The sequence below is a fragment of the Nyctibius grandis genome, chromosome 3 (assembly GCF_013368605.1).
Source record: "Nyctibius grandis isolate bNycGra1 chromosome 3, bNycGra1.pri, whole genome shotgun sequence".
Taxonomy (NCBI): domain Eukaryota; kingdom Metazoa; phylum Chordata; class Aves; order Nyctibiiformes; family Nyctibiidae; genus Nyctibius; species Nyctibius grandis.
Genome location: NC_090660.1, coordinates 27771622 through 27797944, shown reverse-complemented (window position 1 = coordinate 27797944; position 26323 = coordinate 27771622). Strand labels below are relative to the sequence as shown.

General features: G+C 42.2%; 1 protein-coding gene across 2 annotated transcripts in view; it reads right to left on the bottom strand.

The window, feature by feature from the left end:
• Window positions 1-26323, bottom strand: part of ANKH (ANKH inorganic pyrophosphate transport regulator) — a 111361-nt gene that overhangs the window by 44379 nt on the left and 40659 nt on the right. For both annotated transcript variants that reach the window (XM_068396770.1, XM_068396771.1), the window contains one exon: window positions 6051-6267. In XM_068396770.1, coding sequence (XP_068252871.1) covers window positions 6051-6267 — 217 coding nt within the window. The remainder of the gene's footprint in view (window positions 1-6050; window positions 6268-26323) is intronic.

Here is a 26323-nt window from a genome sequence, read left to right as displayed (position 1 = left end):
CATTGAGCTGTCTCTTAGGTCCCACTGAAGTTGCTTTACACTTCCTCTGCACAAAAACTTACAAACTGCTGCAGGAAACACACCAGCCTCATTCCTCACATGGGAACTGACAGAATCAAGAGTCCAGGTGCTGAGGAACCTGCTCCTGTGGAGGGGCCTCCACCAGCAGTGCAGTGCTGGGAAGAGAGCATGCCACAGAAGTCACTCCCTGTGCTCTCCATGCACTTCACCCACTGGGCTTCTCCTGCTTTAAAGGAGACTTTTAAAGTATTTAGAAAGTGAGTAAGAAGTAACTTTTTTGGCTCTAAAAGCCATTGAGATGTTTCTTTTTTTTTTTTTTTTAAGTTTACTATTACAGAAAAACTACAGAATCTGAGTGGTCAGAGGAAGAGATAATTCACCACAGGGTTGTAGTTTATTAGCAGGGTAGTCTCAAGGGACTTACACCACCACAGCCCACAGCACCACATTTTTAAGATTTCTAGGGATATCAGTGCTGTGCTCTGTAAGCTATGATTCTTTTTTCTCTCCCCCATTCAAAAAAAAGTCTAACTGCACTTTTTAATGTGATTTTGATTTTAAGATTGTAATGACTAAACTTAAAAGCTAGTTTTAAAACAGTCAACTATTTTCTTCCCCATGACAGTGAAAGCACACAATCACTTTTGCTGATGTCAATAAGTGTTTCCATCCTCAGAAAGGACTCGGCAAGCTGAGATTTACTGACAAATATACAGGCATGTGTCTCTGAGCTGTGAATAAAGCAATTGCTGATGCAATTAGAACTTAACCTTGGCCAACCTTACAAACTTATTATGAAGCATGGTATGAAATTAATAACACAGACATCAGAGCTGAATAGCATTACACGAATCTAAAGCAGATGGCTCTTCCCACTCCTTGCATCATTTCAACCAAAACAGAGAAGTCCAACTCCAAGACAAGCTGCCTGTTTGCTCTCGTCTAATACCTCATTTATTTTGATGTCCATGGATTAGTTTTGCTACAGAACTTAAGCAGGAATTCTTGCTTTTGGCTTTTCCATTTGAGTTTTAAGATCGAGAAGCTTAAGAAATGGCACTGAAAACTGCATACTGAATTGGATCTCCTCTTCCCTACACCGATTTCTTTAACAAGCCAATTACTACCACATATCAGACATTCTTAAAACAACTGAACACACTCTTAATGACGCCAGAAGTCTCAAACAAATAGCTGTACCATAGTCATTGTGGGGCTGTCTACTACCCAGCATGTTATGCTTACATCATAAAGAAAGCAAAAAGAAACCGTCATAGGAAGTGATACCATTTACTTCCAGACACAGAGCTACATATGTCAATATTAGCTTTACTGGAGGAAAAAAAAATCCAAAAATGTTTTTGAGTTAATGTTTGGGTTAATATTTTAGGTTAATGTTAATCCAAAAATGTTTTTAGATGCATTCCATTTTCACATTTTGCTGCCAGTTTTAAAAATGAACTTGGAGACTTGAGAAGTAAAAATCTATTTTGCTATTTGTCAGAAAGATGGCTCACGTGGCCAAAACTGGTGCTGGTCAGGATTGTGTTCAGCTAAGAGATTTGTGCAGATAGGAAAATGCCAATTTGGAGAAAAAAAAAGAAAAAAAAAAAAGGAATGGCAAATCTTCATTTAGGAGCATCTCAGTGCAGACTGATTACTGCAATCACCTTTTTCTGTGCTCAGCTCTAGTTCCAAAATTGCGCTAGTTCATTTTCCCAAATCTATCAATGACTGTTGGTCTCTGAAATATCTTTAGGTAGGCCAATATCTCACAAGCCTCAAAATTAGCCTGCTTTAACTAAAAATCAGTCATTGCTATCCTAAAATCCACAAATGCTTTGGTCATAGGCTTTCTTCCTTATTCCTTTGCCCTGAATACCTTGCTGACAAGAAACTGCCCCTGTTGTGGGAGAAGGGTTGGGGCAGCGGGGAAGCCTATTATTGCTTTAGCAATGGCCATCTGAAGATGCTGAAGTAGGATGCATTTTTAATTAATAACATTTTATCATCTTTTAGAAAGAAAAAAAAAGCAAGCCTGGACTATATTCAGATTTGTGTTCTTGTGCTATCATCTTTTTTCCAGGGCAAAATGTTCAGTACGAGCCAGTACAGTGGGCAAGTCAGAACAAGACCGGAAAAAATAGCTCAGGTTGTCACAAGCCACTCTGTAACTCCTAGTCTCTAGAAAATTCCAGTAGTGTTACACTGGAAGTGGTGGGATTACACCTGTGTCTCGCTTCTTATGCAAAAGAATCAGTGGAATTACTAGCAACTGCTAAAAGTTTTCCCCTGTGCAATCTGTGCAGGTGGTGGCCCATGCCTGCTAGCCTGTCAGTAATAAATTGGCACAAAACAAATCATTCGCACGTCTGGACCATCCAGTCTGCTGTAGGTTTGCCTGGTTACTAAAGTTCCAACCTTTTTTTGTGGAAATGACAAATGATCCATCATGTAGTTTTTAATCAGGTGTAGTGGGCACCAGTTAAGGATGTCTACTTAAGCAAAGAGGATGTTTCCCCAAAGTAACTTCTGCCTTTTCATTTCCAGCACCTCAGAGAACTGTAGAAAGTAATATTAATATGCAAAAGGAAATAAACTTTCTCAGTACACTATTTCTCAGTAACCTAGTGAAGGGCTGAACAATCCTGGTTTATTGCCAAAGAAAATGTGCAAGTCCTTCATGACACTGGTGTTGAAAGGACCCACTTAGTATGGAGGGCTTACCAGCAACACCATGAAATGCATTATGTTAGCATAATGTTATATAAATAATTTCTCTCCTCTGTCAAGCTGGCAATTTAGTAAGATGTCAAAAATATGTACAAACAGGCTTAGCATCTTGAATCCCTTCTCTTACAGCCAAATATCCCCATCAAAAGCCAAGCTCTGAAACAGCGAGATGCTTTAGAACCTGGCTACATAGAGAACTTCCCACTAGGAAACCCTAACTGGTGGCAGTAGCTGCCCACAAAATAGCACAAGGGAAGGAAGGCAGCATTATTATCTTCTATTTCCAGATCATGACTTAGACAGCAAATGCAGGAATACTGTACTGACCAAGGTTTGCAGCAGCATTGTAAGCAGGATGAGAATATGGTTTCAAATACCTTTGGCCATGTCAACTTGTTTTTTGGTTCCTACTGCTACCTTTACAGAGGACTGATCGGAACTGTTGGTGAGGACTTTGCAGATGTTCATGGGAATGTGGTGGGGTGATGTCTTAGGGACCCAGAGATTGCAACTGTGAGTTCGAGTGGTTTGGCTCAGCCAGTCACTCCCACATAGGACTGTGCAAGCCCCTGTGGGGGAGCAGTAGTGGGGAGCTGGTGTTGAAGCAATGGAGCATGAGTAAGGTGGGTGAAACGGTCTGTTTTGATATTTTAAATAAGTAGAGGCTGCTGTTTGTAAGGAGCTATGTGTGCAGACTGCAAATAGTCTCTATCACAGTTGGAAATGTGTGATTCATTGTGGTCACTGTGTTTCTACCGACACTTGTTTTCTTCCTTCTGACTTTTGGTACTCCTCCTTATTTCATTGGGCTTTTTGTTCCCTGTTCCTTCCTGGGCTTTGACAGTCCATGGCAGACAATCATGTCATCTTCCTTAGCCCCATACACACGGCATGTGGAAGAAATTCAGTCCCCCGAGTGCTCTTTGTTTCCCTTTTTCATCTGCTGAGCATCAGTAACCTGTATTTTTGTCTCCTGTAGATAGTCTGTGATAGGCTTGCAGCTGCTGGGGAGTAGTTGCAGGTCCTAGGAGGCTGCCTGTCTGTCCCTGGACTTCTCTTCCTCTTGCTAGGCAGGTTGTGCATCTGTGGGTCAGAGAAGAATAATCAGAATTTGAAAGACATTCAAAGCAAACTTGGAACATAGAACTTGGCAACATCACCCAGGCAATTGATGCTAGAATCTGACTAACTCCATTCTCTCGGGCGCTCTGCCAGTCTCTGCTGTGGCCTTTGCATATTTTCAGGCATAGACAAGTTAAAATACTAAAAAATATTTTGCAGTCTGCCACCATAAGCAGCTGAAAGATTGTGTGAAGCCCTTTAATTCAGGACTTTAAAGCATGGTAAATACAGCCTTCTTTTTTTTATTCCTCCAATATCAGCAGAGAGGGCATTTCAGAGGTTCTGAACTCAGCAGGGCTCTACTTCCAAGCAAAGGCAAGAAACTTATCTGGCATGTTTTCCAACAGCTGCCCCAAACACCTCTCCCCAGTAAGAAGTCCCACATGGAAAAAACAGCTATGTCTTTCACCTGGCAATTTCATTGTTATACTTCAAATTTTCTTAAAATCTAACATAACTTAAAATAAAATGTTGGATGACTGGCAAATATTTCTTTATCCAGCTGGCAAAGCCAAAAACTGACCAGCACTGGCAGAAAAACAACCGAGCAACTAGAAGAGCAGCTCTGGGGGTGAAGAATCATTCCAGGCAAAGAAATATGAGAGCCAAATGTACAAATGGCCCAAAGTTTGTCATACTGACTCAATAAAGCAGCCTCAACTGTAAACATATTGAAGAAGCGACCAATGAATACTGGTGAATTAAATTAACTTGAATGCATGGATTCAGTTTATAAAATCAGCAACAGCTTATCCTTGCCACAGAGCTGCCATGGCTAGTGAGCCGTTACTGTAAGCATTTATTATGACTGTAACATAGAGTAAAGGTTACACAGGGCTGTTGTATCAGTGGTGGAATAAGAGACACAATGGTCAAACAAACTGGAGTGCTTGGGAGGCACGTAAAGCTGGTGAATATAGCTGGCAGCCTGTTAAAGCATAAGAGCAGGGGGCATTTGTATTTACCAGATGGTTCTTGTACCTACTCGGGCAGAAACTACATGCTGACCAGCAGCACGTGCTGCCTGATAATGAATGGTGTCTCACTTCCAAGCCACTCCGTAATTTCACAGCAATTCTAGATATTGCCATTACACTCGCGTTTCCCACCCTTCTGTGACAGAATGACCCTCTACTGGTGGTCATCCAACTCAGCCCTACCACCTGTCAAACAACACATGCCTCCATAGGCTGGTGTATTACTTCCCTCCTCCCATCCCTTAGAGGTCCCAGCTTTAAGAATTGTACCTGTTGAATGCAATGCACTCTCTGCTTCTTCCTCCAGTATCTCCTGATGCTCGTTGCTGAGGTCCAGGGGCTTCACCTCTGTGGAATGAGCCAGAAGGTGCAGGGAACCTAGTGCAGGTCTTGGAGGGGGTGAAGTTAAAAGTCTTCAAGGTCACAGGCCTTTTTATTGTTGTGGTACCGGTTGATGCTTGGGTTGATACCACATTTCTCCAGGCTCTCAGGAACTGGCAAATCCTGTGGCTGCCTTATTTTTTATGTTCAGTTTGTATCTGCTTGTGTATTTTCTTTGCTTCAGAGTACACTCAGGGAGCTGGTCTCAGTTTGGCATGAAGTGCTCTTAGTAACTACTTTTTCTCTTACAGATTAATTATTTAACAGAAGTGGATGATGACTAGCGCTAGTAGAGAGTAATACCTGATATTTTAACGAGGATGCTGGCACCTACCTGCTTAGATTTTTGTACTGTGAGATAAGTAGAAAAGGGATAGGTACAGACAGAGTACATCGACAATGCCACCGAGTTCTGACAAACAGACCTACCAAGCACACCCTGAAGTCCTGCTAAACCCCTTTGGGCAGATACTGCTAGTTGATTGTCACTACCTAACAGTAAGACTGAGCTATCAACTTCATGCAACCTGTCAATGTTGCCAAAGTTTTGCTCACACACCTGACTGAAAGAGATCAGCAGCACGTTGAGCCACCAGGCAGGCAAGCCCTGAAGGTGGAATCTGCCACTTAACCACCTCTTTAAAAAGTAATAAAAATTGTGTGAATGGGCATGTTACCAGCCCAAGACATTAAATCTCTTTTGCATTTCCTGTTGTACTTACAAATGAAATCTTAAGCCTACAGATTCATCAGTTTGAAGAACAGGCAAGGGAAGCAAATTAAAAGACTTATTAATTAGACATGAAGTGACCTTACCTATTAAGGTATGAAATACAGCAGCTACAGCGCCAGCCACAACCATGCACAAAACTGCTTTGGTCCTATCTCGCTTGCTGTTCACAAACACCAGACCTACATTTTTGAAGTCACTCATTGGACCCGTGAAGAACTTCATCAGGGAGTATGCCAGCCCATAGCTGGCCAGCATTTCCACAGCATCTTCCTTGACAGCAGCAATGCCCCTATTCAAGGCCTGTTGAAACACAGAAAGAGAAAATAATGCAGCACATGTGGAAGTGTATCAAAAACAACGTTCTGCAGCTGGTTTCTGAAGGAACAAGAAAGTTCAGCTCTCATTGTTTTCACCCCGAGTTGGACCTTATTTCTCTGGGTTCATCAGCAGTAACTTATGATTTGTGACACAGACAACTTTGTAATTTCATATGGATAGTTAAGTTCAAGTCAAGTAGACTTGAAGATAAACTGTATTTTAGGAACTAAGGTTATGTCTGAAGTATATAATTGAACTCCTGCTATATCAGAAGTCAGTCTCTTTCCTTTTTAGAGTAATTTTATGACCTTATAATAATCATGGATGATACGAGACCATCTAAATGCCACTTTGAGGCCTTAGCCCTGAACTGAACAAAGCACAGTCCCTGTAGGCCATCTGCACAGGTAAAAACTCTGACATTATTATATGCTGAAATTTCAGGAACTGTAACTTTTTTTTTCAGGGTAATGAGCTTTTCACTACATCCCATGTAATTGTTGTGAAAAGCTAATAATATCCTATGATGTTTCTTATGAAACTAGGCCAAATATGCACACGACTAAACATACCTGTTCTCCTTTCGTGTATTTCACAAGGTTCTGATCCTATATTCATTTATATCTCCTTGTAGTGTATTTAAAAAGAAATATAGCACATGTATTTCAAGACATATTGAGGTTTAACTAACCTACTAATTCATTCCAGGTCCATATTTAGGAAAAGTTTGCCAATGAATCACTGAGAATGAGACGGATTATTTTTATAACTAAGGTGAACCATAGAAAAAATGTGTTAACATTGCTTCAGATTCCAGCTTGCACCAAAATGCTTCCAAAATATTGAATAATAATGACAGAACGATAAATTTTATCTGCAGTGTGACAGCATCAATCATCTGATACACTCAGCAAACTGTTAAAACAAGATTAGATTCAAACAGCATAAAGGATGAAATACAACTTGTTTTCACAAGTATTTAGTTCCTATGGGTTACAGTTGATGTGTGCTGACAGGGCCATGGCAATGAGGCCAACCAGGAACACGTCTCCAACCCGCTCTTCAAATCTCAGTCTATCCACTTACACAGCAGTTCTAATACTGCTTTTTCTGAATTAACAAACAAGTCAGAGTATTATCAGGTAATCATGGTGAAGTCCTTCCATTTCAGATGTAAGCATAGTCTTTTTGTTGCAGTCTTTTGACTTCTTTTTCCCTTCCAAGGACCACATAAGGAAGCAAGTCCCATTGACTTCAAAAGAAATCACATCCCCATAGCAGAAATGAGCAATTTTCGTACTGTTCTTTTCCACTCTTTCTGTGAGATGTGCTTAATTTTTGAAACTAAAGCTGCAATGTCAGCATAGCAAAAAGCTGTAGAAAATACCAACTTGAAAACTGCCAAATCTCTCTCTTGCAATGTGCTCTGACCTGAACACCTGAGGCTCCAAATGTTTTCATCTGTCTTGCTCCAATTTGTCCCTTCCTGAAAATACCATGTGTTAGATATAGAATACCTGCAGCTGCTATATGCAACCTCTTCTGGGCTACAGATAATTCCATCTATTGCACCAACAAGAGTTCCAATTGTATTTAATCTGCAGATGACAAAGCTACTAGCGGGTACATAAAACTGTACTCAAACAGTTCGTGGAAAAGACTGTGGCCTCTCAAATTAATAGTCAAGTTTAGCTGTCTTTTGTGACGATGCTTGCGATGATGTTGTAATCGATATCATCGTGTATACAGAGTTACAATCTTTTAATTTAAACTTCCTAAAGATGCTGAATCTCCCTGTTGCTGTTGCCAGTAATAGGCAAATAGCCTTAGATTATGCCATATAGAGCGTTCCTTGATCATGGCTTTTCCCCCCTCTTTTGTCAACAGTGAAGTATTTCTGGCAGCTTCAATTTAAAGAGAAACAGCTAACCAATTTCAAGTGGTCTGGTTTAAAAGCTTCTAGTCACATGTAAAGAGCTGAATTATTTCAAGCACAGTTTCACGAGCACAAGTGCTTCCTTCCTGGTTTGGACAACTACCGAATACCAGAGTCTGTGGAGGATTGTAATCCACTTCTGACAAGGTCCCTGGGATAAATGTGGCCTTAAGAAATCACATTCTGTCAAGAGCCACAGCACTATGATCCCTCTTCAGAGAGACAAATCTGTGCCAAGCACAGTCCTCAAGCCAGTGAAACTAGCTCCGTGTGACTTTGGCCCCAGGGTAACTAAGTTTTCCACCTAAGTATGACAGACAGAAAGACTTGAGCATTCTTCTTTCTCTCCTTCTCTGGTTTTACAGGCTGAACTCTGATCTCTTTTGTATGAAAAAATGACAGCCAAGTAGATACTTGTGAGTAATTTTCCCCAGAGTCATACTGTGTATCAGGTAAGGTAAACTGGCAAAATCTAAAAGGGACTTCCGTAAGAGGTATGTTGCCATTAATTTATACTCCTGTGGAATGGGTTGGCTGACGTGATGAAATACTCTAGAGGCTAGCCCTGAAAAAGTAATCCTCCTAAATGCTTCTTTGAAAAGATCCTTAGGAAATTAACAGTCAATAGGGCTGTGTACAGACGGTTTAGCTTCTGTAGCTTTCTTTTTCCTTTTTCACTTTAAGATGACAATGCAAAAGGTTCTTCATCCTCAACTTCCAAACACTATAGGAGAAACTGTGTAGCTTTTCTACCACATGTACCTTAGAATATTTTTGCTACTGAAGCTGCTGATGTCGTATTTGATATCCTTAAATCCACAAGAAATCCCAGATACTTGATAAAGCTGCTTTGGGTGCAATATGAAAGACACAGGCACTTGATCTTTCATGGCATGCCAGCCATGCAGTTGGTAATCTTCCAGTCTAATTTCCTGCTAGATTTCCAATTAAATCTCTCATAAAGGAAGAAAAATATAAACCAGGGCAAGGTCTCAGTTTTTTTATCTGCCTCTACTTTGTACACTTTTTGTGTGAAAAAAAAATCAATAACAAAGATTCATCAGTAGCATCTGTACTCCATGTTTGTTTCACACACAACAGAGCATATCTCTACAAAGATTTGTGTAGCCTGTCCACGACATCACACAGAACTAAGTAGTAATAATAATAATAATGATGACAATACTTAATATGAGAAGTTAGCTTGATAATACATATTTCAGATGTCATCCTACTTTCAGCTGGCTTATTCACACCAAACATGAAGGGAGAACTAGGAAATCCAAATGCTCGAAGAAAGGCTATTGGTGATGGCACCTTCTCCTGAGTTTTAGATGAACAGCTAACCTAATACGGTAGTAGCTGAAAATGTCACAGTAAACCGCTATTCATCAAACGTGATTAAAACAAAGCTACTGACATTGCTGACCCTTTTAGAAATAGCAGAAAAAAGCACACAATACTTCCAGGCTGAGCACAATCTGGTAGGTACATGGACAGGTTAGGTGAAGTAAGTCATATTCCTAAAACACTTCTCAAAAAGGCGGGCAACAAGATCTACAGCTACTTCTACACAATGTCTTCTATAACACATTATGTTATCACGAGAAAGATGAAATCTTTACTAGAGGACCCGGTAACAACCCCTTGAGCCTTTTTTTATGAATAATTCTGTGCTGCCTCTAATGTTCACTAAAATCAGAGAGGACTGGATTTTTAAATTCCCATCCAAAAGATTCAAGTCGTAGGAATACCAATAATGACATTTCAAGCCAGTAAACACGTCTTTACGACTGGGTACTGCAGCTGGCTTAGCCTCTTGGAAGGAACATATGAGACCTCTATCAAATTTCTAGGACATGCATAATGGATGAATCCAACAAACTTTTGCATGCAAAGGCAGTGATTTGAAAAGCAACAATTGTAAGAAAAGTGTCAAGGGTCTAGCGTGACCTATTTTGCGTGAACTTTCAGCACTACTCACTACTGTTGGCAGAAAAGGTTTGGTTCCAATCTACAACTACACACCTACCTCTGTTGCCAAAAATTTGAATTCCATCTCTTAAGCTGGTTCTATAGAGTTTGACCATTTCTCACATGATCCTCCTCTCCCAGAGCCTACTGGATGACTGATGTTTTATTTTGTATTCAATTAGACATCACAGAATCACAGAATCACAGAATCACAGAATGTTAGGGATTGGAAGGGACCTCAAAAGATCATCTAGTCCAATCCCCCTGCCGGAGAAGGATTGCCTAGACCATATCACACAGGAACGCGTCCAGGCGGGTTTTGAATGTCTCCAGAGAAGGAGACTCCACAATCTCTCTGGGCAGCCTGTTCCAGTGTTTGGTCACCCTCACTGTAAAGAAGTTTTTCCTCATATTTATGTGGAACCTCCTGTGTTCCAGCTTGCACCCATTGCCCCTTGTCCTGTCAAGGGATGTCACTGAGAAGAGCCTGGCTCCATCCTCATGACACTTGCCCTTTACATATTTATAAACATTAATGAGGTCACCCCTCAGTCTCCTCTTCTCTAAGCTAAAGAGACCCAGCTCCCTCAGCCTCTCCTCATAAGGGAGATGTTCCACTCCCTTAATCATCTTCGTGGCTCTGCGCTGGACTCTCTCTAGCAGTTCCCTGTCCTTCTTGAACTGAGGGGCCCAGAACTGGACACAATATTCCAGATGCGGCCTCACCAGGGCAGAGTAGAGGGGGAGGAGAACCTCTCTCGACCTGCTAACCACACCCCTTCTAATACACCCCAGGATGCCATTGGCCTTTTTGGCCACAAGGGCACACTGCTGGCTCATGGTCATCCTGCTGTCCACTAGGACCCCCAGGTCCCTTTCCCCTACGCTGCTCTCCAACAGGTCTGTCCCCAACTTGTACTGGTACATGGGGTTGTTCTTGCCCAGATGCAGGACTCTACACTTGCCCTTGTTATATTTCATTAAATTTCTCCCCGCCCAACTCTCCAGCCTGTCTAGGTCCCTCTGAATGGCTGTGCAGCCTTCCGGCGTGTCAGCCACTCCTCCCAGTTTTGTGTCATCAGCGAACTTGCTGACAGTGCACTCTATTCCCTCATCCAAGTCATTAATGAATATATTGAATAGTACTGGTCCCAGTACCGACCCTTGAGGTACTCCGCTAGACACAGGCCTCCAACTGGACTCTGTCCCATTGACCACCACTCTCTGGCTTCTTTCCTTCAGCCAGTTCACAATCCACCTCACTACCCGATCATCCAGTCCACACTTCCTCAGTTCAGCTGCGAGGATGCTCTGGGAGACCGTGTCAAACGCTTTACTGAAATCGAGATAGACCACATCCACAGCTTTACCACTATCTATCCACCTGGTTATGTCCTCATAAAAGGCTATCAAGTTGGTTGAGCATGACTTCCCCTTGGTGAAGCCATGCTGAGTGCCTCTAATGATCCCCCTATCCTTGATGTGCCTAGAGACAGCACCAAGGACAAGTTTTTCCATCGCCTTTCTGGGGATGGAGGTGAGGCTGACCGGTCTATAGTTACCCGGGTCCTCCTTCTTGCCCTTTTTGAAGACTGGAGTGACATTCGCTTTCCTCCAGTCCTCAGGCACCTCTCCCATTCCCCATGACTTAGCAAAGATGATGGAGAGTGGCCTAGCAATGACTTCCGCCAGCTCCCTCAGCACCCGCAGGTGCATCCCATCAGGGCCCATGCATTTATGGACGTCCAGGTTGCTTAATTGGTCCCTGACCCAGCCCTCATCTACCAAGACAGATTCCTCCTCTATCCTGACTTCTTCTGGGGCCTCAGGGGTCCGGGGCTCCTCAGGACAGCCTCCAGCAGTATAGACAGAGGCAAAGAAGGCATTCAGTAACTCCGCCTTCTTTTTATCCTCTGTCTCCAGGGCCCCCACCTCATTCATCAGTGGGCCTACATTGCCTCTAGTGTTGGCTTTACCTGCAATGTATTTGAAGAAGCCCTTTCTGTTGTCCTTGACCTCTCTTGCAAGGTTTAATTCCAAGGAGGCCTTAGCTTTCCTAGTTGCCTCCCTACATCCTCTGACAACAGACTTATATTCCTCCCAAGTGGCCAGCCCCTCCTTCCATGATCTGTACACCCTCTTCTTCCACTTGAGTTTGCCCAGCAGTTCCCTGTTTAACCATGCAGGTCTCCTGGTACCCTTCCTTGACTTCCTACCTGCTACCTGACTTCCTACCTTCCTACCTGCTGGGATGCTCTGATCTTGACATATAAAAGTATAAAAAAATTCACTGAGAAAGCCATGTCTATTGCATATATTGTCTTCTGCTTTTAAAAATGTTTTATTACCTACGTACTGCACATAATTTCACTAGTCTGTATCTTACTAGAAGGGCACATTTTCTACTTCATTTGAAGTTAACTATTGACTATGCAGTCAATACTTGACAGTGCATGTGTTTCAAATAAGAGCAAGTAAAATCCAAGAAATGTAATTATTGTCAGTCCTCAATTTTGCTTATCCTGGAAAAGCATACTGTGACCTAGTGGAAGCTGGCACGTTCCTATAGCTTGTCTGAAGTTGGGGTTCTGCCTGAGATATTTTCAAGTCTGTTCTAACTGGTTATCTACCTAAGGGTGACATCAAAAACCTGCTCAGTTTGGCAGTAACTTGGCCAAATGTATGCTCGGTTCAGCGAAGACTTGTAACCTGTTCCCCCTCCCCTTACATCTTTTTTCCTACCTCCTTCCCCTAAGAAAACTGAAGAGAGACAAAGTATCCAGTTAAAGAGCAAGCTGAGGTAGGGGACAGTGTTTCTCCCATGTCAAGTAATCTCCTGGTGATTGTTGGCTGTGTTTTCATTTACTAAATCCTGTCACATTGAAACCTTCAGTGTCAAATGTACCAGCTGTTCTGCCTGAACAGCCTGAACTAGCTGTTCTGCCTCCCCCGCCCCCCCCCCGTCACCAATGCAGGAACTGCACTGCCAGAAGGACCCCTGACAGATCCGATGGTCCGTAAGCACGGTGTAATCAGACCACTGTGTTGGTGCTACCTGAGCGTTAGCCCATCTGCATCTCTGCTTCTGGTTGGGTTTCTCGCAAAGGCAGGAGCCACTGGTTAGGCAATTTGAGGGAAATAGGTACTGCTCTGACACGAGACTGTGTAAGACTTTCATGGACATAGACACAGAAGTGGGAGAAAATGGGGTAAAAATAGCACGTGCACATTTATTCTGGCTCAGGAAGATTGCCCAAACATAGTGCATGAAGAGATAGCCCTGAAGAGTTAGAGGGAGTCTGACCTTGTAGCTTGAAAATGATGACTGAGGACTGTTCATTGTTTTGGGCCTTTTTTTTTTGGTTTGGGATTTTTTTTTTGTGTGTGTGTTTTATTTTGCAATGCTTTTACCCTAATTCAGCATCTCTAATTTTGGGTCAGCATCTGTTGCAGATCATGAGTCAGATGACTGCAATGCCATCTGAGGTCAATTCCTATTAGCCCACTGTTAAAATACTTGACTTCCCCCCCTGCTCCCTTACTAAAGCTGGCTGTAAGAGAACAGTTAGTCATCCCCTGAGGCTTTCCCTGTCCACAGCGCTGCAAGTGCTGACATCAGTTCGACCCACCAAAATAATCCCAGTCCACAGCAAGAGACAGCAGCCCTGACTCCAGTCTGAAAGAAGAAGAGATGCCTGTCCTGAGAGAGGGACAACTAGACACCCCCGTGGTATGTGGCCTGTCTCTGGAAAGGCCATCCTTGGAAGAGCATTAGGACCACCCCAAAAATGAGAGCTGAAGTTCTTCTGTCTCTTGCAGCTTTGTAACTCAAAAGGAACTGAAAATGTAGGGCAGGTGTCACAGTTTTATCTTAAAAAAAGCTAGTGTCCCAAAATGTCAATCAAATTTACTCTGACTGCTTAAGTAACAAGAATATGGCCTAGAAGGAAGCCCACGTATCCTGTGAATCAAAAATCAAGCCGTGAAGACTAGAATGCAATCAGTAGCCATTTTTTCCCCACTCACCTTCTTGAGCAGCAATGAAAAGCAAGAACGAACATTTTTGCAAGATTCTCGCTCTTACTTCAAATGCCTGCTACTCTGTGATCATGACCAGGATCTCAGTTTTACTTGTGGACACTATCTACTCACTTTCCAATGTCAAGTCTGTATGAAAGTGTGTCCCGGGAGAAGTTTAAATAAAGACTCTAAATCCAAAATAACATAATTTTAGAGCACTCACAGCTTTCACTTGATCTGGGATACATCAGGGAACTGCACTTTTTACAGGCATAGCCAGGAGGTGTAGGATTAACTAGGGCAACAGTGAAGTCAGTGAAAATGAGAAATCCTTCCCATTGCAGAGGAGGAGGTGCCGGAGAGCTGGAAGAGTAGCTACGGCACACTACCCTATGGCACTTACTGCCTGTGAGTAAATTCATGTACAACAACCAGCACAACATGGCAGAGAATAATGCAAAAACCACCGGGGGCTGAAGAAGGTGATAGTGCAGGACCACCGGAAAGAAACCAGACTCAGTAAAGCCAGAATGTGCCTCATTTAAAACTACATTTGACAAAGTGCCAGAATATTTATGACGAGCAAACTTGGAGGGATGAATCACTTGCTGCAGATGGTTGCCCCCCACACCCCCTGCGGGATGTGGAGAAGATGCTTCTTATCCTGAAGCCAAGAGAGCTACAAGCCATGACAGCAAGAAGCCCTTCAGGACACATTCCCCACACTGAATGGGGATGGCTGACACCCGTATGAAGGAGACCTAAACCAGTGCCATTTCCACTGACAGCTGTAGAGAAACCTTTCCCTTGAGGTGAGACCACAGATGTTAACTTTCCCGGTCCTTTTTAGGCAAGTTGTGCTTGTAGCGGGACAGGACAGAAGCAAAATCAACATTAGAGCCATTCCCCTGCAATACAACTTCCTCTGGTTGATGCTAATCAATTGAACAAAATGTATTTAAGGTACATTTTTTGTATGTACCTTACATACAAAAAATTTTGCTCTGAAAACAGTATGCAAGCTTTTCACTCAGGTTTCCCTGGGAACTCATCCACAAAGGTGAGAAGCATTTGTGATTATGTTACAGAAGTATGGCTAACTCCAGGCTGAGTTTACTTATCTTCAGATCTTCTTCACTTGGAGGCCAGAGACTCATTTTCTCTCAAAAGCTGTTTCTGTTTCTAAGCCTATGAGTATAGACAAATAAAATTGAGATATAAATTGAGACACATAAAACTAGCAGAAGGTCAGCTCCCTGTCTCTTCAAAATGCCCCGTGGAATAGCTATCATTTCTTCACCAAATTCCATTTTGATTACTTTTAAGTGGTAGAAAGCACTGGGGAGGACACAAATGCATATCACATGTATCTACGCACAAAGAATATCTGCTTTAATCACAAGTGATACAGTATCTGCAGCAGTGGTCCTTCTTTTGTTTTTAATTTCTCACAGGAACAGGCTCTCTTCTCTTCCTCACATTATACCCTCAACGTAAAAAGTAAGCTGATTTACTATCATCAGTTGCATATTTCATAAAGTCACATTTTCTCATGTTTATAAATTACATCTCTGCAAGGACTGTTATAAGACTTGGTTGTATGCACACAGCAAATTTAATCTACACAGGTCCCATACCTGCCAGTCTCTCACAACTCTGGTATATTGCCTTTTTATTAGCATTAAATCAGTCTCTGCTGAAACACTCCTCGCGTCTCTCCCCTCCGGAAATGGAGATTGCCACTTTCTCCACTATCACACCTTCTCTCCAGTCTCCAAAGCACACAGGCAGGCTCAGGAGGAGACCCCACACCTTCCCTAGGCAACCACCCTGAGAGGCTACCCTCACCCTGAACCTTAACATGTAACCAGAACCGGCATCTGAAGATCCACAGCCATGTCCCCTTGCACATTAAAACACACTCTCCTGCCAGCAAAGGACACGCTGCTAGCATCAGCCTGAGTCTCCATTTCCCACATTCTCCACTCCTTTCCTGAAGGATCTTTTGCTTCATCGCTCTGTACCACTTCTCCTTGTTTTCACCAAAGACCTTGTCCTTGACAATGGCTCACCTATATTTTCATCTCATGGCAAGAAATTATTTAGCTCCACTTGCCTTCCAATTTTCGTCCTTCCTGTTCTGCTGTTACTCACTTCTTCATAGATATAACTTACAGCAAAACAGTATTTTTCAGTAATTTAGATGTTGTATTTGTTTCTTTTGTATTTCCAAGTTCATGCATTGCATATGAAGCTAGGCTCTCGCTTTCTCATTTTTCGACATATTATAAGTAGTTCTCTTAAGTGGTATTTTTTCACATAAGGTCGCCGGACACTCCCAACTACAAGATCCTGTCTAGGCAAAGACCCAAACTGAAAAAAAAAAATCCAAGTAAATACTTTTAATGTATCTGCAAAAATGCTTTTGCTGATTACAAGAATAGGGGAAATTAATGAGGTTTGTCCCTGGCTTTGTAGATTTTTAAACCATTTTCCTTAATCATTTCATGTTAAAAAAATCTTAATGTATGCAGCATTTGGTGAAAATGTCTGAAATTTGGCAGAGGCTGTCAAAAGTGTCTTTAAAACAGACCAAAACTTGGTCAAGCATCTGCAAAGTATGAGTTGCACAGGTTCAGTAGAACTTGTTAAACTACATTAACTGCACAGAAATTTTGATTATATTTCAGCTGTGCCGAGTGTGCTCCTGGGCACTAAGCTTAGAGCAGTGAAGGTCAAGCACTACACAACAGAGACCATACAGGTTCATGTCCTTAAGGTACCAGGAGACAAGGAAACACTACCTGTATCATTATCTCAAAGGAAAAGGAAAATCATTTATCTTTCCATGGACTGAAGCTGCAGTACCCTACTAAGACTTCTTTCTCAGAAACTGTGAGGTGGTTTATTCTCCTATCTTGGCTCTTGTGGAAAGAACCCTAGAGGCCAGATCTGTAAAATCTACTTTTATTGCTTCAGCTTTCTTATTTCTGCACACTTTTTGCTCTTTGTTAGTGATTAAGATCCTATGCCCTCCTACTTGGAAGACAAATAATTGGCCTTTCCTCTCAACTCCCTTTCCACCTGGAATTTAAGGGATGTAATAATTATATGCAGCAAACTCTGTGAGAGCCAACAATCAAACTCAAGGCTGTCAATACTTCAGGAAAATACTTTAGTATCACAGCACATACTATCCTACCCCTGTATGGCTGCTCTAGAGATTAACCTACTGCTGCTATTGTTTAGAGTCACTAATTTTGCCACAGCCAGAACTGGTAGTCCGCTGGGAGGGGTGGGTTACTTTGTTGGAGTATGGCCATGCAAACAAGTATTTTGGGGTCTGGTGCAACAAAGAAGTGGAAGTCTCCCAAGATGGATGAATTAGGGAGGGCTGCCTTTTGTTATCAGCCCCTTGCTCCCTCCCTCCCGCAGTGTAGTTCAAGTTCATCAGTAGCCAGCAGCAGACTAATCTAAGCGTGGCTTGCAGACTGCAACCCCTGTTGTCAGTGGAGCTCCCCTAGTCATTCAGAGCTCCCTGGAAGCATCATCACATATGTCTGCTAGGCAAAATATGTAAAGCGACCGAGTGTCTGCCATTTAATGAACATTAATTGCACATGATGAAAGGCTAAAGCAAACTGAAGCAAGTGTCTGCGGGTTTTGTTCATTCAGCTTGGGTAAATGTTGTCTCTCTCTCACTGCAGACACGAGAGGTAAGCAGCCTGCTGAGCAAATGCACAAAATTCTTGACTTGTCATATGGCTGGGCTTAGGAAGGAGAAAAGCAAATAACTGCAGTTTGGTCTTTCATCCTCCTCAGTACTGCACTATGTTAAAAAAAAAAAGAACGATCTATAAAGTACATGTCAAAGCTACTATGATTACAAAAAATACACATAACCATCAAATAAGGCTTCTGTGCCTGGCTTGAGAAGTGGGAGCTTGCCCAGCTGTCCCTGAACGTGTAGTACAGCCCTACCTTTTTGTGTACTTAGTGCACTATTCAATTATCTGCTGTCCATTAGCTTACTCTTAAAGCATTCACCTCCCCATGTGGCCCAGCACAGACTTGTTACTTATGTTCTAGGGCTTTGCCCAACTTCAGCGGAGCAGAACGTATTTGAGGTCAGTGATTTCCAACAGCTGTTGTGTCAGGAGCAGGGAGCACGGCTGGTTAAGGTCCGTCATTAAGTGGCTGTTCCCTGCAGCATGCTGCTGGCTAGGCAAAGCACAGTTTGGGCTACACAAAGCGGAGTTTGTTAGGTGTGAGTGCCTGCGACTGAAAGCATAGAGCTGCCAGATTAGCTCACATCTTAATTGCTTAGAAGCGACAAATAGAGGGCACCCAGATCACCAGCCTAAATACAAACTCGGTGTTTCTGCTGCTCTAATTTGCATGCTCTAACATTTCTTTTACAAGTGACAAATCCATACCGATGGGGGTCAGGGTTATACTACGATACAAGGTATAGTTTCTGATTAGCAACTGGCTAGTAAATATGGGTGGCTTATACACAAACACCCGTCGTAAACAGAGTCCATAACATCAGTAAGAAAACCTTTCATTTGTATCTGTTTTTCTTTCCCTTCCATTCTTATTCTTTGTACCAGCTTTATTAGGATGAGGTTAAAGTTATTCAGTCGAACTGGAAACAAACTGTGCATAGTGACAGTGATTTCCTTTCTCTAGGGCTGGTGAATTTATTGCAAAACACGCTTTGAAGCACTTCCAGTTCTTACAGCACTTTCCAGTACTCCAATACCTGCAAAAAGCAACGGTCTCACTAAACCGATAACTCTGCCTCTAGAATTTGACCTAATGTATCTGTTTAAAATAAATGGGAAGTGGGTGGTAAAGATGTGGGAGTGGAGGAAGACAGAAAGGAGAACAGGTAGACTTTCTCTAAAGTAAATTTTTTCTCTTAGAAAATCTAATCTATGCCCCCAGCCTAAGTTTTGAGGACCTTGGACTTCTCTCCCGGTTCTTGCAGGTGGTGTTGACAGGATTGGCTAACATTTCCTTTTAAAAATAGCTCGACTGGTTCCTTCGGTATCCAATGACATGAAGTCAACAAGTCAAACTCACAATGAAATTATTGCACATGGGTTTTTCCAGGCGGTGGGTGTATGGAGCACAGATAACTAAGAAGTTTCTCTTAAGATCATGCACTCTTTTTGAAACCCCCTATCTTTCACAAGGGGAGGCACAGTAATATTTCTACACAAGCAAGGCTGAAAATACCCTCTCTGACCTAGAAGAGAGGGGGACCATGGGAGAACCTGATTACAGTTGCTTATGTGATCACATGGCAGCTGGGAGCCCAACTGCTGCTGTTATAATAAATGGCTTTCTGTGATAATGGTAATACAGGTAAAATACCAACCAATCTGAAATACAACCAGGCTAGATATGCCCTGTCCTTACTGGATTCGATAATAACGGGGAGAACTGGAAAATGTATCAATGCTTCCAGCTTTTCCTCTGTACCTCTTGGGAACACATAAGTTACAGAGGGAGACAAAAAAGCATTACTTCTGAATATACTGGGACATAGAAACCCTAGAGCCAGGGGCTCACTGGAGTAACCTCTAAATGCCTGGCAATAATTAATCCTGTTACATCTTCACCAAATCCTTGGCTAACTCTTCTACTCAGAATTCCTTAAGTGGTACCTAGGCAGCCTTCTCCTCAGGGAAGAAGAGACTTGGAAGCACCTGTGGCATTGTAGCAAGACTTGTAACTTTTATTTCTATATATCTGGCAAGGGTAAGTCCTAACTAGAAGTGCAGTCACAAGTGACTTTGTGAGTGTTCTTCATTATGCCAAGTATGTGGTATAATTTGATGCTTAATCTAATTTCGGAGGTGTCTACCCCTGGGCTCACAAAATCCAAATTAAAAAAAATATGAATTTTTAAATCTCGTCCAGTTGAAGAGGCGATCAGACACACAGTGGATGGGTTCCTCCACTAACTAAGGAACTGTAAATGGTGCCACAGTAATTCTTAAATGGGTTCTGCTTTCTATCAGCATCTCTACAGACACCTTCAACAACAGAGTACCTGCCATCATGAGACACTTGATATATAAGCTCAATGCTCTCTCAGCCTTTTGCCTAAACCAAACTTAACTCCAAGCTTAAAACTATCTTTACTGACATCCTTTTATCATTTCTGCATTCCTTATGACCTGATGCAATGATTCCTTCTTATTAAAAGTGATTTTTTCAACAGCAATGAACATTTTTCTACTAACCCACTCCCTGATGTGCAGGGAAGTACACAGGATGTAAAACATTAATTCAGCACAGCTAAAATTTATCTCTGAGCTGCTTTAATATGAAATACAAAATTGTCTTCAGATGGGCATCCTGCCAAGATTCTTATCAAGGGACAGAGAGTCAAGTTGAGTGTCACACTACTGCCGTTGTGGGGACTGAAAAATTGAGCTAGCTTGCTTTGATAGCATAGTATGGGCTATAAGCTAGTCTTACGCAGTGAATTCTTCACTACACTTCTCTGTCTACAAGAATAATAGATTGCAATTTATCATTTGCTGAAATCTTCAATGCCAGAGGACAAAATACAATACAAGGCACAAGGCTGAAAAAAACAGAAGAAAAAAAGACTGTCCTTTGCAAAGCCCCGGAGGCAGTTAATAAAAGGACCAACATTACTATGGACAAGTTGATGGTCTCTGTAAATAGCTGTATTTTGCCTTAGCAAAACTTGAAAATTTGCAGCGGGGGGGACACAAACCCAAACACCGCATTTTTCTATGATAATCTACCCAAACTGCCTGCATTATGTCTGACTGTACTGACAACTCTGGTAGGGCTCAGCAATATAGCAGGAAACAAAGGACATGTTTCAGCTCAGCTTCGGTTTCTGAAATTGTGGGTTTAAACAGCTTATGTTGTATTTGCAGGTCCTCAGGGAAGTGCAGCACAAGAAAATCTAATGGCTTGATTCTTGGAGCTTAACAACAGGGTTTAAAACCCTTCTTGCACATATATTCTATCCTCATTCATCTGTTTATTTAGAAGCACTGTTTTTCTACCGAAAATAATAGCCACAGTGGATACTTCCTTTTTAAAGCATGATAAGACGGACTGACAGAAAGCGGCAGATGCTCTGCTCATCATCATGCTTCCACAGACTCCAGCTTCTGTGCTGCTGAAACTCTAGGCTGCCAGGCTTTCTTTGTTCAGGCTTGCAGGGCAGTTGGGCAAAAGCGTTAAGTGCTCCCAAAACAGCTTCTGAAATGTGATGATGCTAAGGCCACCAGCTTGGACTGCAAGAGGCATAGCATCTTAGGGTAAATACAATGCTGAAGCTCTTGTAGGGGTGGTGTGTAATACTAGAATACAAACATTGAAGACACATACATGAAGCCAATAGCACACAGCAATCCTGACAGAACTCTTGTTTTTTTTACTTGCATGGTAGAAAAAACGAAATGAGGATACCCAGAGCCACTGTGGAACACTTCTGGGAAGTAAGTGCCAGGAAGGCACAAAAACTAGAGTCTGCAGGTGCAGGTGAGGAACAAATTAGTCTATGCTGGTTTTAACCAATCAATTCTTTCAGACATCAGGGAAATGAGGTCCTGGAACAGACCTTGTAGAGTGATAGAGGGAGCAAACACTGGGTGATGTCTTACAACAAAAGCTGGAAGATATGCTTGCAAAGAAAATGAAAATTTCTTTGAGATAATGCCATGTGATGGTTTTAATCGCTACTCCCTCTTGTCATGTTCTGCTGATAATCTAATACATTTGTTCTGAGCAGGCTGGAGTAAGAAACTTGTTCATACTAGTCACAGGTCTCAAAGGAAAATTTATAACTGGAGCTAAAACCAGGTATATTCTGCTGGAATGCAAGAAGTGCTCTAGCTTACGAACTGCAGTCTTAAGAGCTGTAGGAGTATTGTGGGATGGTCCTCCAAAGCACTGCCATTTGGAAGTGGTGAACCTAAAGAGACAGATGTTCAAAACCAGCTTACTAGAACTGTAAAAGCATAGTTCTCTACTCCAGGTATTTAAAGATTTTAGCAATGCTGCACAGCACGCATCTTTTCTAAACTCTCTATTTGAAACTCTTTGTCCCAAAGAGTCAAAATCATGACTGTGATACAAGGAAAGTGAAAGCGGGTGTCATGACACCTCCGTTGAACAGTCTAACCTGAAGGTTAAATGATCCAAAAAGAGCCTCTCCCTCGGGCCGCCACAAATTTACTGCAGGCAGTGAATTTCCTGAAATTGGTTACTGTGACGATAGCATAGGGCAGGACTCTTAACCCCCAGTGAGCTCTGGAGCCCAGTCCCCAGGAAAATATACCTCTGTGCCTGTTGCTAGTGGGTAACATACAAATCCCAATGGGTTTGTCCCTTGTGGGTTATCTAACAGCAACAGGTTCAGCTTTCTTTAGGTCATCGGGCACTTTACCAAAGAACAGTAAATGGTGTCACAGAAAACAGCTTCTCACCGCTGCCCACTCTTAGATGCTTTAGACCTTCTTCACGCTTTCCTTCTCTCTCAGTCGCATCCCCGGCAGCTCTCGCTGCGGTGCGAGGCAGGTACGTACACATTCCCGCGCCTGCCTGCCAAGCCAGACCCTGGTGGGCTACAGCCATTCTCATGTCTTGGGTCTCATCACAGATAGCTGAACTAGTTTTAAAAGCACTGCAAACTACCTCCTGCCCTGCCATGGGGTAAGACCAAATTGCCTTAAACATAAGAAAAGGACTGTATTTTCATTAACTTAGAAGTAGAGGAAATATATCTCTTCATGCATAGTTCACTGTCTGTGAGGCAACTCCCTTACTACTTCTGTGTTCTCCTTTTGGAAGACCTGACTTTATGTTTCAACTTCATTTTAGTGGTTGATATTGGAGAAAATCCTTTATTGAGGTTACAGTGGAGAAGAATCATTGCTGTCATTGCAAATTTAAGCTACAAGTGTGACCAATTTGTCAACTCCAGGCAAGAGTGACAAAATCTTATTTTATAGTAGGAACTGAGCTGCAATAATTCTGTAACTCAATTAACAATCTCTTAAACAAATACAGTTAAAATCTGTGTGAATAGTTTAATTTCTTTTTTTAGCTATATGATTTACTTAACTCTGAACAAAAGACAGGCCCACTCAATTACATATTCAAATACAATAATTTTTTTTTTGCAGCCAGTAACAAAGCTGCTGCTGTTGATCAAAAGGCTTTAAGGAAAATAAGGTATTTCTTTTTATTACAGAGCTTTCGTGATGTCTTTCCCCCAGAAGACTATCTTGATTCCTTTTAATAAAGATGCCTTTGAGGAAGCAGATGCTTGTCACAGTGGTATCTAGTGGATTAAGCCTTTTCTCCCTGAAACTGGGGGGATTTATAACCAAAGAGCCTTGAATTATAGGCATTATAAAATTAAAAGGCAATTCTACTCTGAAGCTCTGTTGCATGCTTATCTTGAAACCCAAATAGCACAGGACAAAGAAGAATACTTCAAACCCCTTTCAGTCATGGTTTTTATTTGACCTCCAATTTGGGGATCAACTCTTGAGCTCCAGTTTGGGCTAGCACAACTGTGTCCCCCCTCTGCTATCAGAGTTTTGGAGAAAGATCTACAGCACTAATGGATGTACTTTCAGCGACGGTAAAACCTGAAGTTTTCTGCTAAACCCTAGAGAGCTATGTCGGGATGAATTGGCACGCTCTTCACGCTTGTGTAATGAGACACAATGCAAACATTCAACCTAGACCACGTCCCAGTCCCGGCCCTGTGCGAGGCATTTCAGTGACAGAGGACCTCTCCTAATAGACCCGGTGGAGTGACAGCCTTTAATTCAAACTAGCAGTGAAGCTGAGGGTGCAGGAAAGTACATCCAAGTCTCCTGACTAACTGCAGTCAGCCTTCAATTCTCGGGGATGGAAAGAGGCAGGGCAGTCACTCAGTGAGGACCATCCTTGCTGTCTGCGGTGGGAAAGCGCTCGCCCTTCCAGCCAGCATGAGGGCAGGTGCCAGCTGATGGGCAGACAGTGTTCTGGAGGAGTCAATGGAGCTGCATTAAATATCAAGCTATGTTGTCAGAAGCATCTCTGGGAAAGAAACAAAGGCTATAAAGTAAAAAACAAAGGGAAAAACATTAAAGGCCTTTGAAAAAGGCCATTATATTTTTTGGTTAGAATTTTATAATAGCCACAAGGACTTCTCAAGATAGGGCTCCAACTGGTAGTATGATAATAAACTGAAACATAAGCTTATTTTTTCAAACTCATGTTTCATAAATGGTAAGTAAATGTACTTAAAATGCTATTTTATGCAAGTGGTAGGACCTGATCCAGTAGCCTCTGAACTCAGTGCAACTCAAAAAGTCTTTTTTCCTTGAGGAATAACTTTCCTTGAGTACTTCTGCTTCCCGAGGTATCTTACCAGAAGACATGGAAGGATGTAGCAAGTGTTGAGACTTCTCCCTCTCATCTTGTCCAGCTTCACAGATTTAAGCAGATGAAATTACATCAGCAATGGAAAGAAAGAACGGTACAGTTCTACATGAAGTGGTGATGCTAAGCTTGGCTTTGGTTAATGTAATATTTATTTTAATATTCCAAAGGTAGTATCTTTTAAAGGATGCTACTGACTCTCAACCCTGCTACCTGTGATCATGACAAAAGTCACATGTCTTGTTTTGTATGACTTGGAGATGTTTCTCCAGCTGTTAAGCAAAACAGTCTTGAAGTTTCAGCTAAGTAACAGCCTTTGCTTTCTGTCCTAAATTCCTATGTTGGATATTTGAGGGCTGTTCACAAAGGTGCCGTGATCTTCCAGGTAACTCTACATTTCAGAGCAATGTTTATTTGGAGTATTTCGAAGTTTACATTGTGCTATGATGAAAGAATTGTACAAATGCCATTTATTTATTAATTTTATTTTTTAAATACTGGTTCAGATGAGGATTACCATTCTTCTCTGGAGACCGGAAGAACTAAAGTGGCTTAAAGCACCCAGGAACTCAAAAAGGCTTTGTACCATGACTGTACACCGTGTGAAGAAAGCCAAGGTGCCACAGCTACGGCGGGGGGCTGCGCAGAGTCTGGAGAGTGAGCCACAGTCCCTTTGACTCTGGAAGCCCTCGCCAAGGGGCTTTCCAACTTTCTGATACCAGAAAGTTGGAATGGGTTGTCTGCCTATAGCAAATTAATGAATGAACTGCAAAGGAAGCCTACAGTGGACCTAGACAAAAATACCCTAATCATATTGGTACTAGAGGGCATTTCAATAATTTGCCTTTAACCAGAAGCCTTTTCTTTTTCCTGCTCCCAGAGAACGTGCTGTTAACAATATCATACATTTGTTAGTTATTTCAGTGCCAGCATTATGTCATACCATAGAAGATTTCCCAAGAGGACAGACAAAGCAGTTTGGAATACCATGGAAGATTTCCCAAGAGGACAAAGCAGTTTGGAATAAATAGATATTAATAGTTGAAAGTGAAATCCAGGTCAGTGCAAGAATGGATACTCCGTTTTAAAGCCATACATACATCTAAGTCCTTATGCTTCATGACATTAAAAACATTTTTGGACCCGAGGGTTTACTGATTTGGTAACAAGTCAGCGAGTTCTTCGGGATGCTCAGCAATGTGAATTCAGCACGCTTACCGAGCTTGCCCGCTCACCAGGAAGCCTGTGATAGGAAAGCAATTTGTGGCTAGCAGGGAGGCAGCAAACCACACAGAAACATACAGGCAGTTGTGCCTGCACTGGTAGATCTGGAACAGAGGAGAGGACAGGTTTGGAAGATGCCATGAGAAAAGGCTTATTAGGCTTAAAGAGGAAGAGAATTTAAGACTTCAGACCAAAAAATACTTGCAAGGTATGGCTTTGGCACAGAGTCATTATCTTTCCCTTTTCCACTGTGGTGGACATCTCTACCTCTGCATCTCTACCAACAGCAGTAACGACAGAGGAGACCACGAAGTCAGCTGGGGGAAACAAAGCTGCACACCTATCGCAAATGCTCTTTTGACAAGCCTATTTGGCTGTACACGCACATTTTATTTTTGAGGCGATGGCGGATCTCATGGTGGAACACTACCAAGTCAGTGGGAA